Genomic DNA, 15,366 nt, shown 5'->3' on the forward strand with positions numbered 1-15,366 from the left:
GGGATATAGCTGCACACAGTGTGCGGCTCTGGCACGGCCTGGCAGGCGCGGTGGGAACGGGCCCGGCGGCACCGCCTGCTCGGGGAGGCACAGACCCGCGGTTCAGGGAAAATCAAACCCAAGCCAGGCAACAGACCCTCCGCGGCGCCTCCCACCTGCTCTGGCGCTGGCTTTCTGCCCCTCCCACAAGACTGTTCCTCAAAGACCATTTCGGGCTTTGCCAGCTCTTCTGGGGTGCTTTGCTCTCTCATCTCTTCCCGAGACCTGAATATCCTCCTTTTATTTGCATTTCTTACCACGCGATGCCTCCCTCAAGCAAGCCCCGAGCCGAGCTGTGCGAGTCAATCAGGCTCTTCCTCCCTTTGTGCACAGGCTGGAGCCCTGGCTCCACCGTTACCGCTGCTTTTCCTGCCAGCAGACCTCGAGGCACCCAACTGCACTGCTCGCTGCAGCACAGGAGCAGCGGAAAGGCTGAACGTTTGGCTCAGCGACCTTCCCTGCTGTGGATCAACGTGTGTCGGTCTGGCTCACAGACCTTTGGTCCTATCAACCTCACCTTGCAATTAAGCTGTGTGTCAGCACAAGGGTGCCCAGGGCTCTCCCATCTCATGGATGGATGGGTACACCCTGATGCTTTGCTGTCACCACACCCACCCAAAGCAACCCGACGTTCGACCACCAGCCGCCCTTTTCCACACATGATCCTAACTGGTGCTGCTACCATGTCCTTTCCTCTTCCAGCTTTCCTTCTTCTGGCCCCAAGAGGAAGAGCAATCATCACTGAAAAGCATCCCAAATGTCTCCAATAGAGGCAAGAGGCTGAAAGCTGAGCTCAGGGATGCCCCTGAGATGGAAAATGGCATCCTGCATCACACCTGGAGCCATGCCAAGGGCAATGCTGTCGGCAAGGCTCAGCATCCTTCCCCTTGCAGCCCACAGCTCAGCACCTCCATGCAATGGGATGTAAAAGAGTCCCTTCATCACCCAGCCACAGAAATTGGCAAGCAAGGCTCTGTTGACTCTCTGGTCTCTCTGTAGCCTCTGAATAGGCCATGTCTTCTTCAAAGGAGGAACTTCCCTCCAGGCTGCCATGGTTTCTATCAAGCAAAAGGGAAGGGTGGTTTGGTTTGAGTCTCCTACCCACAGATGGGCTTTGCTTACATGCCACATGCCACTCATAAGCAGATTTTACAAGAACAGGGGAAGAATCATTTACTCCTCCCAGAGATCACACAGACACGAACATGGAGCCAGATTAGAAATTATGCAGACATTGGTGTCAGACATGACCTCCACTTGCTGAGCACCCACCTGGAACCATAGCACCCTACCACAAAGTTTAACAGCAAAACACTCCTGTAGCAGCCTGGCTCTGAGGATCAGTGTAACTCAGAACAAAGTCAGGCACGCTGACAAACAGACGCCACCAGCTCTGAGCACCACCTGCAACAGTGTCCAAGGTAGTATGGTCATGCACTTTTAAGGAGAAATTTAGAACTTCGTATTTGCTATGATTTTTGCCATCACCAGTGGGAGTGCCCTAAGCCCCAGCAGAGGCTTCAAGAGTAGATTGTGTCTCCTGTGGAGAATGTGATGGGAGACTCCAGGAGACAGGAGGGAAAGGGCGACCCTGCTGCTGGCGTGGGCAGAGACAAGAGGTGACAAAGCAGGACAATGGTGTCGCAGGACACTCAGCCCAGAGCCAGGGCCAGCTAACAGGGACTGCTATGACACAGGCTGTTTGGGATGCAATGGGTAAGGATCACCTTTCCTCCCTGCCCCATTTCTTCCCCTCCTAATGAGCTCCATGTACATGTGAGTGTCCAGGAAGGATGATGCTCAAGGGAATAGGAATAAAAATGTTTGAGACTTTTTTTTTTTTTTTGAACCTAACCCCTTGCACAGGAGGCACAAGCCATCTGGCTCAAGACCCCTGGAGAGGGCACTTGGCGGTGCCAGGGGGAAAATTGCTTTGAGGAACACTTGGCACCTGCCCCAGTGCCCAGTGTCTGTAAAGCTGTCACCAGCCAGTGCGTGCTGACACTTCCAACACATCCACCTCAACCTTCACCCACTCACATTACAGGCTGTGCCAGCCCTGGGCTTCCTATTGCTCAGGGAGAGAAGCAGATGGAAAAGGAAAACCTGGAAAATTGCACTGCCTGGGACCACAGAGTATGCATTATTTTTCTCTGCTGTTTAGGAGTTGGGCACCTGGATTTCTGCAGCTCCCAGTGAAATCGCAGGCCTTGCAATTCAAAATAATTAGCGACTGGTAGTTTTCCTTTTATGCAAAATCATCCTTTTTATCCAACACCTAAATGAAAATGAATATGCTTGATTATCTACCAAAGGTCCCAATTTCCTAGAATCACTCCAAAGCACACAGCAAAACTTGTGTCTCCTCAGGCTGCTATTACAGGCAATGGCTGAGAGCAACAAGAGCAGTCAAGGAGAGATCCAGAGCCAGGGATGCCAGCCTGACCTTTGCTAATGCTATTTACCACGTCAAATATCCACAAATTCAGCCCTGGCTGCATCCACGTTCTTTCTGCTCCAGCCCGTGGGGCTCAGAGGCAGCCAGAACAACTCACAGCTGGCCAGCCAGCATTGGAGCTTCATGGATGTCCCCCTCCATCCATGCAGTCCACCCCACCACACCAAACCCATCTTTTGAGGCAGCTTTCAATTAGATTCAGTCCCAGAGGAAAGGATGATACAAGCTATTTAACAGACAGGGCTCTGAAGCATCTCCTGAATGCTTCCAATTTAAGAGTGACTGCAGGAAACCCCCCCGCAAGTTCTTCAGAAGACGTTTGTGCTCAATCCACACAGCACAGCAAGCAGGCTCCATCAACACACCTCCCACGGCCTCCACCCCATGGTTCTTGCCCAGGGATTCCCCCACCCCCCTGCCACTCTCCCTGGCCCTGGCCAGGGTGACAAAGCGCGATCGCACGTTTGTACTTCCATCGCTTCCAGACTCACCCTGTTCTCGTCGTAGATGATCTGCACCAAGCTGCGATGTTTGGACTCGATAGGAGGAGGGGAGATGGGTTTTTCAGGCTCTGGTGGTTTGGCTGCTTCTTCCTCCAACTGTTGCTGTGGAAGGAGAGGGGGGAGGAGGAGGGTGAGTCACAGCAAGAAACGCAGCCGTCCCTGTCCACACGAGACTCTCTGCGGTGCCGCAACCAAGGCAGAAACCACCATGGCAGGAGGCTTCCTGTGAGACATGGCCAGGATCAGGCCACAGAGGGGTGGGGAGAGGGAGGAGAGCTGCCCAACACCCCCTGCCACACCAGCATAGAGCTGCCTTGCCCCGGGCCAGTGCTTTTTAGGTGTAGAGGATGAGGACCTTCCTTAAACAAGCCTCCTGAAGATGGTTTGAGACTGGAAATAATTATTTTACTGGAAACCCTTAAAGGGAAACGCAGCTCCAGCCTGGCTCCCTGCTGCTACCTGCCCCTGGGGCTGCCAGGAAGAGGTGGAGGTGCAAGGGGTGAGGAGCAAGGCTGCTCTCCACCTTTGGCTTTATCTGTTTCTCAATGAAATGACTTGTGCACTGGACAACCCTGTGCTGAGCAGTCAGATGAGCCAGTAACTACAGCAAAGGAGGCAACAACACTGCAAGCTTCACTCCTACTCACAGAAGCTCAAGGGCTGCTCCATGAGCACGTCTACCATGTCCCCATTACACACATAGTAAAATACAGCTGGTCCCAAAGCTGCCTCAAGTACCAACTACCCTTTTGGGAAATGGAAAGCAGAAGTGAGCACATCCATGCACACACCTTGAGAGATCACTGAATTCTAACATGTCCCCACCCACCTGTGAGCCGCTCAGGCCGTGCTGAACTTCAGTTATAAACCAGAGGATTTAAGAGAGCTCTTTCAAACACCAGCAGCAGCAGGGATGCCTTACACACAACCTGTGCCTCCAGCTCTTCTGACCGGGATGAGGCAGGAGGAGACATCTGAGCCCTTCCAGTAAGTCTGAGGAACTGCTCAGCCGAAAAGAGGAAATTACAGATTCCTCTGGGCTCCTCCTGGAGCCGTGGGCTCCCCACGAGGCGGCAGAGCAGCCGTGGCGCACGGCAGCTGCGGGGCAGCACAGGCACAGGAGAGGTTGTTGAAAAGCTCCTCTGATTTTTTCACTGCTTGTCTCTGAAACTCCAAATCTTTGTGGTTTTATTTCCCGCGGCTAAAGCAAGGGGAAAACCAAGCGAGTCTTCTACTGGGAAGAAAATGCACCCGAGACTAAGAGCAATCAGTTTGCACCAGAGGTAAGCACACCACTGTCCTCCCAGAGACAACAGTGTCTGGGGGTCTGAGAAGAACCATCTCTTCCTCCTTCAGATCATCTCTGCTCCTGTTGGTGATATCTCTTTAGCAATGCTCGGGCTGCAGGATGTAGTTCAAGAAAACACTTAAGCACCCAGATAAGTCTAACTGGCTTGGCTGAGATAACTCACACCTCTTTAATTAATGTGTTTCATCAGATGAAGCAATCCTGTCCTGTGGACTCCACTCATACTCCACCTCCCCACAGGTAGACAACTTTTTGTGTTGGAACTCTGTGATATAGCAAAAAAAAGAAGGCAGCATCACCAGTGAGATGGCTGAGCACTGTCCTGGCCTGGCAGCAGGCTCTGGCAGTGGGCAGGACATACTGGCTCATGCTGGGATCACAACCTAGGGGTTACTCCAACCACACGTGAGGATGGCCAGGAAATGTCCAGCTTGGACTGTCTGCACCCTGGAAGGGGTGGAACCATCCCCAGCACTGTGGGATCCATCCTTTGCTGCCTGCAAACAGCCATACTGCTGTGTCACACCAAAGGCTCCAAGACAGGCATGAAACAGATCAAAAGCTCCTTTCTCTTCTCAACCATGGCTGTTTCTCAGGTGGCTCAAATCACATCACCGTGGAAAAGGGGACATGAGCTCTCTGGGAAGCCACGGCTGAAACCACAGGCTGCAAAACAATTTTGAGCATCTGCTCTGGTGCAGAAGCAGGCTCTTCCAGACACCTGCCTGCTCTTGCTCAGTGTCCTCAGACCAGCCAAGGCACCACCCATCACACTCCCTCGCTCCCAAGTGCTAAACTCCAAAAACTCAAAAGAAAGAGCCACAAAAGAGATCAGTCAAATCCTCTATTTCTCTTGGGGAAAATATTTGGTTAAAAAAAAAAAAAGTCAGAGACTTGGCTACATTGCTCTGGAAACCCACAAAAATTCTGCGAAGCAACTGGGTGTAAAGTGACTTCAGACAAGAGGATTTGATGGGGTATCAGGAAAGGAAAGTTTGCCAGGAAGTGAAGGCTCATTAAAAGCAGCTCATTAAAAGAAAAATACAAATCTAATTGTAGTTGAAATACAGCAGAGAATTAAACTCTACTCTCTGTAGCGTAACAGTGGTTACTAGAGAGCCAGATGCTGGAGGTAAGGATGTGATGGGATCTGCAGGAGCACACCTGACCACAGCAGGTTCAGCCCATGACAGCTGCCCCTGGGAGCTGTCGGAAATGGCAAAGCAAAATAGGTCAGGGTTCCCAGACATGGACAAAATAGATTTCTTAAAGGTCTGCCACAAAAGCTAGGCTGGGACTGTGACCTTTACAGGGAGAGAAGCAGGATGAGAGATGAGTATTGACGGCTCCACACTCTCTCCCTCCCCACTGCCAGCCTGAAGGCCTCTTCCTCTCCCCAAATGAAAGACAGTGCAGTGATGTTGAAGGGATGCAAGAAGCCATTGTTAGCCACAGCCTCGGCTCCTACAGCACCCACAGGCCAACCCCTTTCCAAGCGAAGAGGGTGCCTTCTCCAGGTAAGAGACCACACCAGGCTGGACCACACATGGCAAAGGGGCCATCGGAGCCTGGAGTGCTGGCCAGAAGATGGGTGGCTTTCAGGAAGACCCCAACCCTGCACATGCCAGCCCCTGTGCTGGAGGGACCTGCCTGACAAAGCCAAGGTCATTACACTTGTACCCAGCAGGCACACGGCCTTGCGTTGGCAGCCATCGCCTGGATACTGGGATGCTTCACCTGCCCTGGGGGAGAGAAGAGGGCTTCCAGCCACAGGCATCTCTGAAAACCACTTTCAAAGAGCTGAGGGGAGAGGAAACTCAGCCAGGAAATAGATGGAAGAGGAAACCCTGGAGCTCTTCCACCCGGCTGGCTCCAGCTCCATCACCAGGTGGGAGTGTTGTACTCCTGGAGAGCCCTTGGCCGAGCTTGGTGCCCAGGGAGGCTCAGGCACCGCTGCAGTTTATTCCTCCTTCAGATCCCCAGTACTTCTGCCAGGAATAAATGCATAAGGATTATCCTTCCCTGTCAGGAAGAGGGGGAGAGAGGACTCAGGGAGAGATTTAAGCACATATGGCGCACGAATAAGCGGGGGATGGCTGATGGAGGTGGCCTCCTGCCAGGGGTGTGCAGGGTTTGGGAAAGGTTTCTGAGCTTGCTGAAGACATTTGCTTCTTGCAAAGTCCAGGCAGAGCCTTCCTTGTCATTTCAGGAACAACAAAAAAAAAGAAAAAAAAAAAAAGAGAGAGATGGTGGATTGGGGCTGTTTGGGGCTTTTCTTGCCCAGCCTTTCCATACAAATGTATTTAATTACCCTGAGAAGGCCTTCCAAAGACAGAAGGGAAAAGCATTAGGATATTCCAGCTGTGTACAATTCCTCCCCCTTCCTTGTCATTTCAGGAACAACAAAAAAAAAGAAAAAAAAAAAAAGAGAGAGAGATGGTGGATTGGGGCTGTTTGGGGCTTTTCTTGCCCAGCCTTTCCATACAAATGTATTTAATTACCCTGAGAAGGCCTTCCAAAGACAGAGGGGAAAAGCATTAGGATATTCCAGCTGTGTACAATTCCTCCCCTGCTCCGTTCCTGCAGGACCAGGATCTGTTTCAGGCTGATTGCTTTCCCTTGCTCATCTTTCTCCTGCACTGGCAGCTCAGATGCAGAGATGGACAAAACGTTCCCAGAACATTTCAGATAGGAGCCACCACACCACCACCCCCACCCCCTGAAGGTGCTTCCTCCCAGATGTGCCAGCTCTGCCAAAGGACCAGGCTGGGGAAGGATCCTGCTGGAGGGGAAAGGAGACCATGTTTGGCAGAGGGGGGGAGGAATTTGCTAAAAAAAAAAAAAAAAAAAAAAAAAAAAGTAGGGAAGGGAAGGTTTTTACTGCCAACAGCCACTTTCACCTTCTTTCCCCCTCAGCAGAGCATTTTTGTGGGGAGGAAGAATCGTAAAATTGATTCAGAGGGAAGAAATAAAGCAACCAAGCAGCCAACAATAAAAATCCCATTTCCTTACGGAAGGACAGCTTGATTTTAACGACAAGGAGCATATGCTGCTCCCGTCAGCTTCAATAGCAGCTCCTCAGCATCTCTGGAAAAAGTCAGGCAGTGGATCGGCAGAGCTGTCAGCTCTCCTGGCTGCCTCGTCACTGTGCCAGGCACCCTCTGGACGCCCCTCTCCAGAGTGGGCAATGTGCATGGTGTGCACCTCCTTTCTCACATGTGCATGGAGAACATGGACCAGCAGCTAGACTGCCAGGTGTGAGATGACACCAACATTTTGTCTGAGCTTCCCAGGAGGGAGTGGGGAAGGGCTGGCTTCACCCAGCTCCCACCAAACCCAACAAGAGGAACCTCCGTGGTTTCCATCACTCCAGATGCTTCTTCAGACCTGCAAGCCAGTCCACAGGGCTACTTCCTTGCACTACCAGCACAGCTGCTTCTGCCCACTCCTGGCTCCCTCTTCCTAAGCACTCTGATACCTCGGCAGATAAAAAGCAGCACACACACAAAACAAAACAGTCCTTCACATTAATTAGACTGTATTGTTTGAAAACAAACCCAAAACTCCTTGCTTTGTCTCGTAGGAAAGAAAGGGATAGTATCTGGTATGGAAAAATATAAATTCAATGGGGAGTAAGGTCAACTGCACACTTGTCCTTGAGGAGCACTGACAGCCCAAGTAGAGGCTCTACTCCATCCTCAAACTCCTGCTGCACACCCCTCAGGAGAGGTTGTTCCTCTCAGGCTGTTTGGGATGAGCAGCCACGGAGTTTAGAAACTGACCCCAAGCAAAGGAAAAAAAAAAAGCCACCAGTAAGAGAGAGGCAAAGAGAAGTGATTTGGTTCAGGAAGGAAAAGGAAAAGCCTTTAAGTCTGTGGGTCTTTTCACAGACGTCCCCCAAGGTTTTGTCATATTAATCTCTTAATGGGTTTATGGTAATTGTATACATGGCAACATGGAGCTGGCAATCCTGCTGGGGAGTGCTCTTGTGCAGGGGTAAAATGCTAAGCAAGGAGATCAGGTTCAAATCCCTGGCTCAGGCTCAGCCCTGACTGGAGCTGGAACAGATGCTGCTCATGGCTGCAGAGCTGCAAAGCCCCAGAAAAGGGGGCAAGATGCACAGGAAGGGTCACTAGGAAGGACATCGTAGCCATGTTTTCAACAGCCCAGTACTGCAAGTGGCAGCAAAAGCACCGGGGTGACACAATTGCTGGAAAGGAAAAAGAAAAGACCTTGTGCTAATGCTTGGCTGTGTGGAAGACTTGGGCAAGCCAGGCTGCATTTCCAGCTCTGCCACTGACTGCTTGCATGACCATAAGCAAGTCACCAAGGACAGATTTTTCTGCCTTCAAGGTCTTCTGAAATGCAAAGGATGCCACAAATTTGGTTTTCAAAGCTCCTTTGGCTTGCAACTACCAGCTCCAGCCTGCTGGCACAGCTGCAAACATCCCACGTCATGCCAGAGAGCACAGACAGAGACCATCTTGGTGCCACTGGCACTGCCACTTCCTCTCTGTGGACATGCCTGGGCAAGGACAGGGAGTAAGGCAGCACACAGAAGTGAGGATGTGTGCTCCCCTCCAGACCACAAGCTCTTACCTGCTTCTTCTTCAGCTTGGAGATCTGCTGCTCCACCATGGTGATCTCGCGATCCACGCGGTCCATGTTCTGAATGAGCTCCTCCTTGGACAGCCGGGTGGGCAGCAGGTCCAGCTCGGCCTCGGGGTGAGCAGGGCTCACAGGTGACACAGGCTCCAGTTTGCCAGATAGGCCACGATCCTGGGGAGCACAAAGCAACCAGGTCAGCTCTTTCCCAGGAGGCTTTGGATCCTCCTCTCATCCACCCATGCCAGCTGCCACAGCTCCCTGGTCTGTTCCCAGCTCTCTGAGACACACCCCCCTCAAAAACCTGCTAGTGTAAGCAGCACCAGCTGCCAGATCACATCACCACAGTGCTCTGCAACCTCCAGCATCTGCAGAGAGCACTGGGTTAGTGTCCCAGCGATGTGACTGCAGCTCGTCCTCCTGCCAAAGCCTCAGAGATTCCCACTACTTTCCAGGCTACCCACGTTCCTACAGAATCAAGAAATCCATCCATATGCAGGAGCTCCTAGCAGCACTGTCCCTCCACACCTCAGCAGCCAGCTCAAGGCTACATCTTCTCCACAAAAATGAGGTAGCCACAGCCAGGTCCTCCTGCAACACAGCAATGGCCATGCTGAAGGGAAGAGTGGCATTAACCATGCGAAACAAGAAGGGGCTATGAGCACAGCCCTCGGGTGGAGAGAGGACCCCCACCTCCCTCATGGAGGTCTTCTTCCATCTCTTGTTAAATTCTTGAGGGAGCTCTGAGCACTGGATGTCAAGTGCATCCATCCAGAAATGCAGAGAATAGGGAGAGGTGAGGTCAGCTGAGACAAAAATAGACCAAACTGATGAAAATCAGATTTTAAATTCCAGTTAAAGAAGCTCTCAGCTCAACAACACCCTTCAAATCAGAGACCGGATGCATCAGCATAACCTCTTTGGTTATCATAGGGAGCAGCTCTAACAACCACGAGTTGGGGGCAGAGGGAAATCACAACAAAACACTCAGCTCCTCCTCCATCACCACAACTTTGCTGAGCCCGAGGAGCTAATACCCCACGAGCATCCCAGAACCAGGCAGCCTCACCTGCCCACCATCCTTCCCTTTTCCAGCTCCAAATGAAAGAGCCCATCTCCTGCAAGTACAAGTTGCATGCCTGGATGAGTTTGTCCACCAGTGATGAAGGCACCTTGGATGAAGCAGCTGTTTAACAGCCACTGGCCACGCAGACAGGGATCACAGCCCACCACCAGCCTACCCTGACCCAGGCTGCTCCTCTCTGGCAGCTACCCAACACCTTAATTAAAAGTTTATTTATTTGCTTAGTGAGTGGATGGATTTCTTTTCCTGGAGGGGGCAGGAAGAGGAGCTGCAGCTTGGTTTGTAACTGTACACCAGAGCCAGGCCGTGCAGCTGCAGCTGCTGGGGGTGGGGGGAGAGGAGAACAAGTGAAGAAGCTCACACAACTTTGCTGCCTTCATTAAAGAAGCCATGTACCCCCAGACAAAGCTGACATTGTTCTGCACCAAATGGTGCTGAGTGTCCTCCCCTCCGTGCTGACTCACAGCCACCAACCCTCTTCCTGGGATGGTCCTGCTGCCAGGGCAAGGGTGACACAATGGAGCTTGGTGGCACAAGGATGGCATGAACCCCTTTAGGTAACAACATCCACAGCAGAGCTGGAATCAGGGGGATGTTTCCCAACAAGGTGGCCATGTCCCAGGACACCACATTGTTCACTGGTGCCTTCTTCCTCCTCCTCCTCTTCCCTGCTAAACCCTATTCTAGCTGAGGAACACATCAAGCCAGTCAGGGAAGAACCACTGCTGGGTGCAGCCTGGAGGCACCGATGCACTTCTCACTGCTGCCATCAAGGGACAGAAAGCAAAGGAGCAATGTGAAAACGCTTCCTCATTGCCCTGCGTCGGGGTCATCCAGCCCCAGGAGCACAGAGGCAGCAGAAAGCTAAGCCGACTGTTTCCAGTATCTATTCAGAAGAGAAACTAGAACATCAAAGGTTTCTGGAGAATACCAAAGAGCAGATGCTGGCTTGTTTTACTTCCCTGTGATTAGACACTAGAACTGGTCAGGCTGCTGCAGCAGGAAGGATTTGTGTTGTCCACAATTAGGGGTTTTTTGAGGTTTTATTTTGGTGGTTCGGGGTTTTTTATCATACCAAGAGGAGCAGGACAACCACGAGAAGCAAAAGATGAATCAGGTGCTCATAAAATCTCGTTCAGATTCAGACATGGGAAGGGGAAGTGGCAGTGGCTTATAGGTGGGCAGGTTTTTCTAAAGGAAAGCAAGCTACCTGCCAAAAATGCAGGAGAAAAAGACTTATCTCCATGCACTTGAAATAAAAAATACTCTCACATCTGACAATATGCAAGTGAGGGCATCTTTAAATTCCTGCTTGGCATAAAACCCTTTGGAAAACTGCTTCTGATACATTTTCATCATTTTACCTTGCAGAATCTGAATCAAAACAGCAGGGAAGCTGAGTAAGGGGAACTTGCTGCAAGTCACAGCACAAAACCTATCATCATCTGGTATTAGGAGATGATTATAGCAATAGAGAGAGGCCATGTCCCTGGACCTCAAATAACTGGTCACTGGCATTTCACAAGCACCTCTCTAAATAAAGGAACTGACAAGCAGCAAGAGGAAGGAAAAATCAAAACGAAGGCAAAAAAAATTGCTTGCCTGTGCAATGGTGAGGTGCAAAAAGCAGAGCTCCTAGATTTCCACAAGGCATGAAGAAGCCCTTCTCAATCAAAAAAATGGGTTGAAAAAAGGTTTGCAAAGATGAAAGTCCACCCAGAGCCTGGGGTGGACTCCAATGGGTAAAGGCATTTTAAGCAGTGCTCTGTCTCCTAGCTCTCTCAAGAAGCCATTCAAAATCTGTTCCTCTGCTTCTGATAACTGCACCCAGGCTCTGAACAAGTGCAGTGTCAAACGTGAAATTCTTCTTATTAAGGTGAAGCCACAGACTTTGAAACCAGCAGGAGCTGGGAGAGCTGGAATAAATCTGCTGGAGGGAAGAAAACAATTACTGCATTACTCAAGCTGATATTTTCTCAGTAATTATACTGTTTCCATGTGATTTGTTTTTATACACAGCTAACAGCTACTGTAGTTCCTGTTTATCCCTGGCCTTATTATTATGTGATTTGTATGATAACAAGGGTGGGTGAGCGGGCGGCAGAGGCTGCTTAAACCTTCCTACAGCAAGAGGAGATGCTGGCACTGAACAAAACAATTATCACTGAGGAGTCTATCAAAGAGCAAGGCCAGGCTCTGCGGGTGGATTTCTTCTAAACACTTTTCTTCCCAACACAGATAAAGTTAACGGTGCAAGCCTGCTGCACACTAGTAGGCAGGGGCTTTAAAAACATGGAAGAAAGAAGGGAAAGGAAAAGGGTAAGGCAACTGCATGTCAATGCCTTGAAGATCAAGTTAGTGGGTAAATTTCACATCCCTGCTTTTAAACACACTGCCAAGGGGGTCCACAAGACAAAATATGGTAGAAACCCCAACCCTGGTCCCAGGACATGCTGGAACCTGCACCAGACCATTGGATCCTCCTTATTTTGCATTATCGATCCACCTTGTGATGCCCCCAGGGAGCTCATGGGAGCTGGCGGGATGGAGAAGGGTGTTTGTGCCATCTGTCAGCCCAGCACCTATGGCTGGATAGCCCAGCCTCCACGAAACTTAACTTCTCTTGGCTACTTCCCACCCTTAGGAGATGGCAGAGCAGTAGCTCAGCTCCACCTGCACTTAACTCTCTACAAAATGCATTTTGACTCTTCTGATCCCCCAGCCACACCAGCTGCCTCTTCAAAACTACACTGGTGGTACTTCCAAGGCTCCACAGCCACAGGCAGTGCCATTGTGGCACTGGTGGGCACCAAGAAAACAGAGCTGCTTTCTGGGGATGACCCTCAGGATCTCTAGAGTGGCACCATGGTGTTTGCCCTACATATTATCTTCGGTAAGTCCTGGTCTCTCTCTACCTTTCTAAATCAGATCATTAGTGTGGGTGTTCCCCCAAGCCCAGGACAGAGATTTGGGGATGCCAACATCAGCTCTCCCACAGTCTGTTCACTTTGTAATTATCAGTCAGCAGCAGCACTTTCTGCTGGAGCACCAGGAGGGATTAAGAGGTGTTATCTCCAATTCCTGCCCACTCGCACATCTTGCATCCTCATGGTTGGAGGAGATTGCCAAAGCAGGCAAGATGGGCCAGGGCTGCTCAAATTTATTCTCCCCAAATAACCACATGAACAAAAGGTGGGTTGGTGATAAGGGTGGCCTGCTGGCAAGGATGCCTCCCCCACCTGAGCCTTTCCCAGCAGCACAGAGCCTGTGAACATGGCTCAAGCCCACCACACTCACACCCCACCCAAACCCTGTCCATGTGAAGCACCTTGTCCCCCCATCCCAGGACCCACAGCTGAGCCACATCACACACTCCAGCAGACAGAGGGCCCCAGGGCTTTCCCACCCACCCTGGGACAAACACCAAGCAGAAGAGTCAATACCTCACACCTTCATCCCTTGGATTTTAAGGTAAAAACATCCATTAAACTCTTAAATAGGCCAAATACAGACCAAGGGAAAATGTTTTTAAACTGGAAAAGCATTCAGTACATTCTGGCACATCAGCAGCCCCAAGATGACAGCACTAACAGGGGGAAAAAGTCAAAGGGGCTGAAAACTACCAATTTGTTTCCCCAGTGAGATGTTCAAGTAGGAAGTCAGAGCTCCTGAGCAGTGAAAAGTACATCAAGTTATTGCAGTTCTTTTGTTCAGGACCATCTGCTGTGCTAATGGCTCTTTCAGCAACCCAACCCTTCAAAAGGGGTTTTAATTCTTAAACTCTGCTGGGCTCAGGGCTGGGCTGAGTCTTGGGGGTGGGACATAGATGTGCACTTTGGGAATATGCAGCATGACTCTGGGGAGCCTGGGTGGTGCTGCCCACCAGCCAGGAGCACACAGGCACTCCCATGCCAGGCTTACTGGTGTGCCTGAGGAACATCACACCTCCGACCAAGGCATCACCCACCTCTGTCTACTGTCCCTATGCTCCATGGCACGTGCAGGCAAGGGGGACAAGCAAAACAGGAATTGCTTTCCCTGGATGTAGCCCAGCACAGGCTCTGATGGGAATTCGCAAAGCTGGAGACTAAGGAGCAGCTTGAAGGCAAAGCTGATTTATTTATTTATTTATTTTTAAATAAGTCTGTGACTTCCTGAGAAGGCCTACGGAATTCCTCTCCCTGTAATCCAGCTGAATTCCACACAGCCAGGGCAAAAAATATCTCAACAATTTCTAAGCTTGCACGAAAGTAGGTCAAAAAACTTCCCCAATGTTTCAACAGCTTGAAGCAATTTAATTGCAAAACCAGTACCAAATGCTGACCCTCCCTCCCCACCCCCACCAGCAGATTTACGAGGCTGGTAAAACCTCGCCAGTGAGTGTTACAGTTAAACGCACTCACCAGAGCCCAGTATCTGGTCTTGCAAAACTTGCTGGTGCTCAAAAAAGCCACTGCGCTGTGCTACCCTGAACAGATGCTGCCTCTGGACCTCAGGATCACAGGATATTAACAGAAGCAGCAGCAAACATGGCTCATGGACTCAGAGGTAGCCTAGAATAACGGGTCAAAACCAGAAAACCCTACTTCAGGCAAACTCCCACCGAAGCCCGAGGCATTAGGATGTTGTGCCTTTCATTACCTTCTTGCCTTTCCCCATTAATGGATAATAATTGCACTAAACACGGACGTTCCCCACTGACTATGCAGAAGTGATGAATTCTCACCTAGCCATCTACTCATTACAAAGAGGAGCTAATCACTCCACCTCTCATTAAGGACTGCCTTCCTACCCTGCATCCCTGGATTTTCAGTTGACCCAAAGTTTGTTACAACATTAACTGTCTGGACTGTAATTTTCCATGATGAGTATTTGCTTCAGATATTTTTAGGGTTGCTGTGTTGGCTTCCCCCTCTCAAATAGTAAATTTTGGCCAAAACAACTCTGGTGCTTCCAAGAACAAGTTTAGAGGGAAATATGCCTTTTTGCAACATGCAGAAAGATTCTGGGAACCTTTTCTTTGAGCATCTTCTGCACAGTTGATACATCTGGCAAGACTGCTCCGTGCCAGCGACTCGCCTTTTGTTAACTCTGAAAAAGCACTCAAGTAAAAAAAAAAGATTAAAAAAAATAATGATAAAAAACAATCTCAGTGTTTGCACAGTGGAAATTACTTTGAACTGAGCATGTGAGTGGGGTCCTGGGGAGCTCCAGGTCCGGTATCCCACTCTGCCCGTACTCCTGCATTGGAAAGATAAGGGATAAGCTGGACGGACCTTACTGGCATGTGTGGAATGCTCTGGGCCAACAGCATTAAGTGCCCTAAAAGAGCCACCAACAACAGCAGGACTTGTGGTTTGGAGAGCAG

General features: G+C 50.4%; 1 protein-coding gene across 1 annotated transcript in view; it reads right to left on the reverse strand.

The window, feature by feature from the left end:
• The window catches only part of NCOR2 (nuclear receptor corepressor 2), a 184,468-nt gene that overhangs the window by 132,463 nt on the left and 36,639 nt on the right, over positions 1 to 15,366 (reverse strand). The window contains exons 4-5 of the mRNA XM_009997678.1: positions 8,909 to 9,088; positions 2,989 to 3,102 (exon numbers count right to left, since the gene is read on the reverse strand). Coding sequence (XP_009995980.1) covers positions 2,989 to 3,102; positions 8,909 to 9,088 — 294 coding nt within the window. The remainder of the gene's footprint in view (positions 1 to 2,988; positions 3,103 to 8,908; positions 9,089 to 15,366) is intronic.

The sequence above is a fragment of the Chaetura pelagica genome, unplaced genomic scaffold (genome assembly GCF_000747805.2).
Source record: "Chaetura pelagica isolate M959 unplaced genomic scaffold, ChaPel_1.0 scaffold45, whole genome shotgun sequence".
Classification (NCBI taxonomy): Eukaryota; Metazoa; Chordata; class Aves; order Apodiformes; family Apodidae; genus Chaetura; species Chaetura pelagica.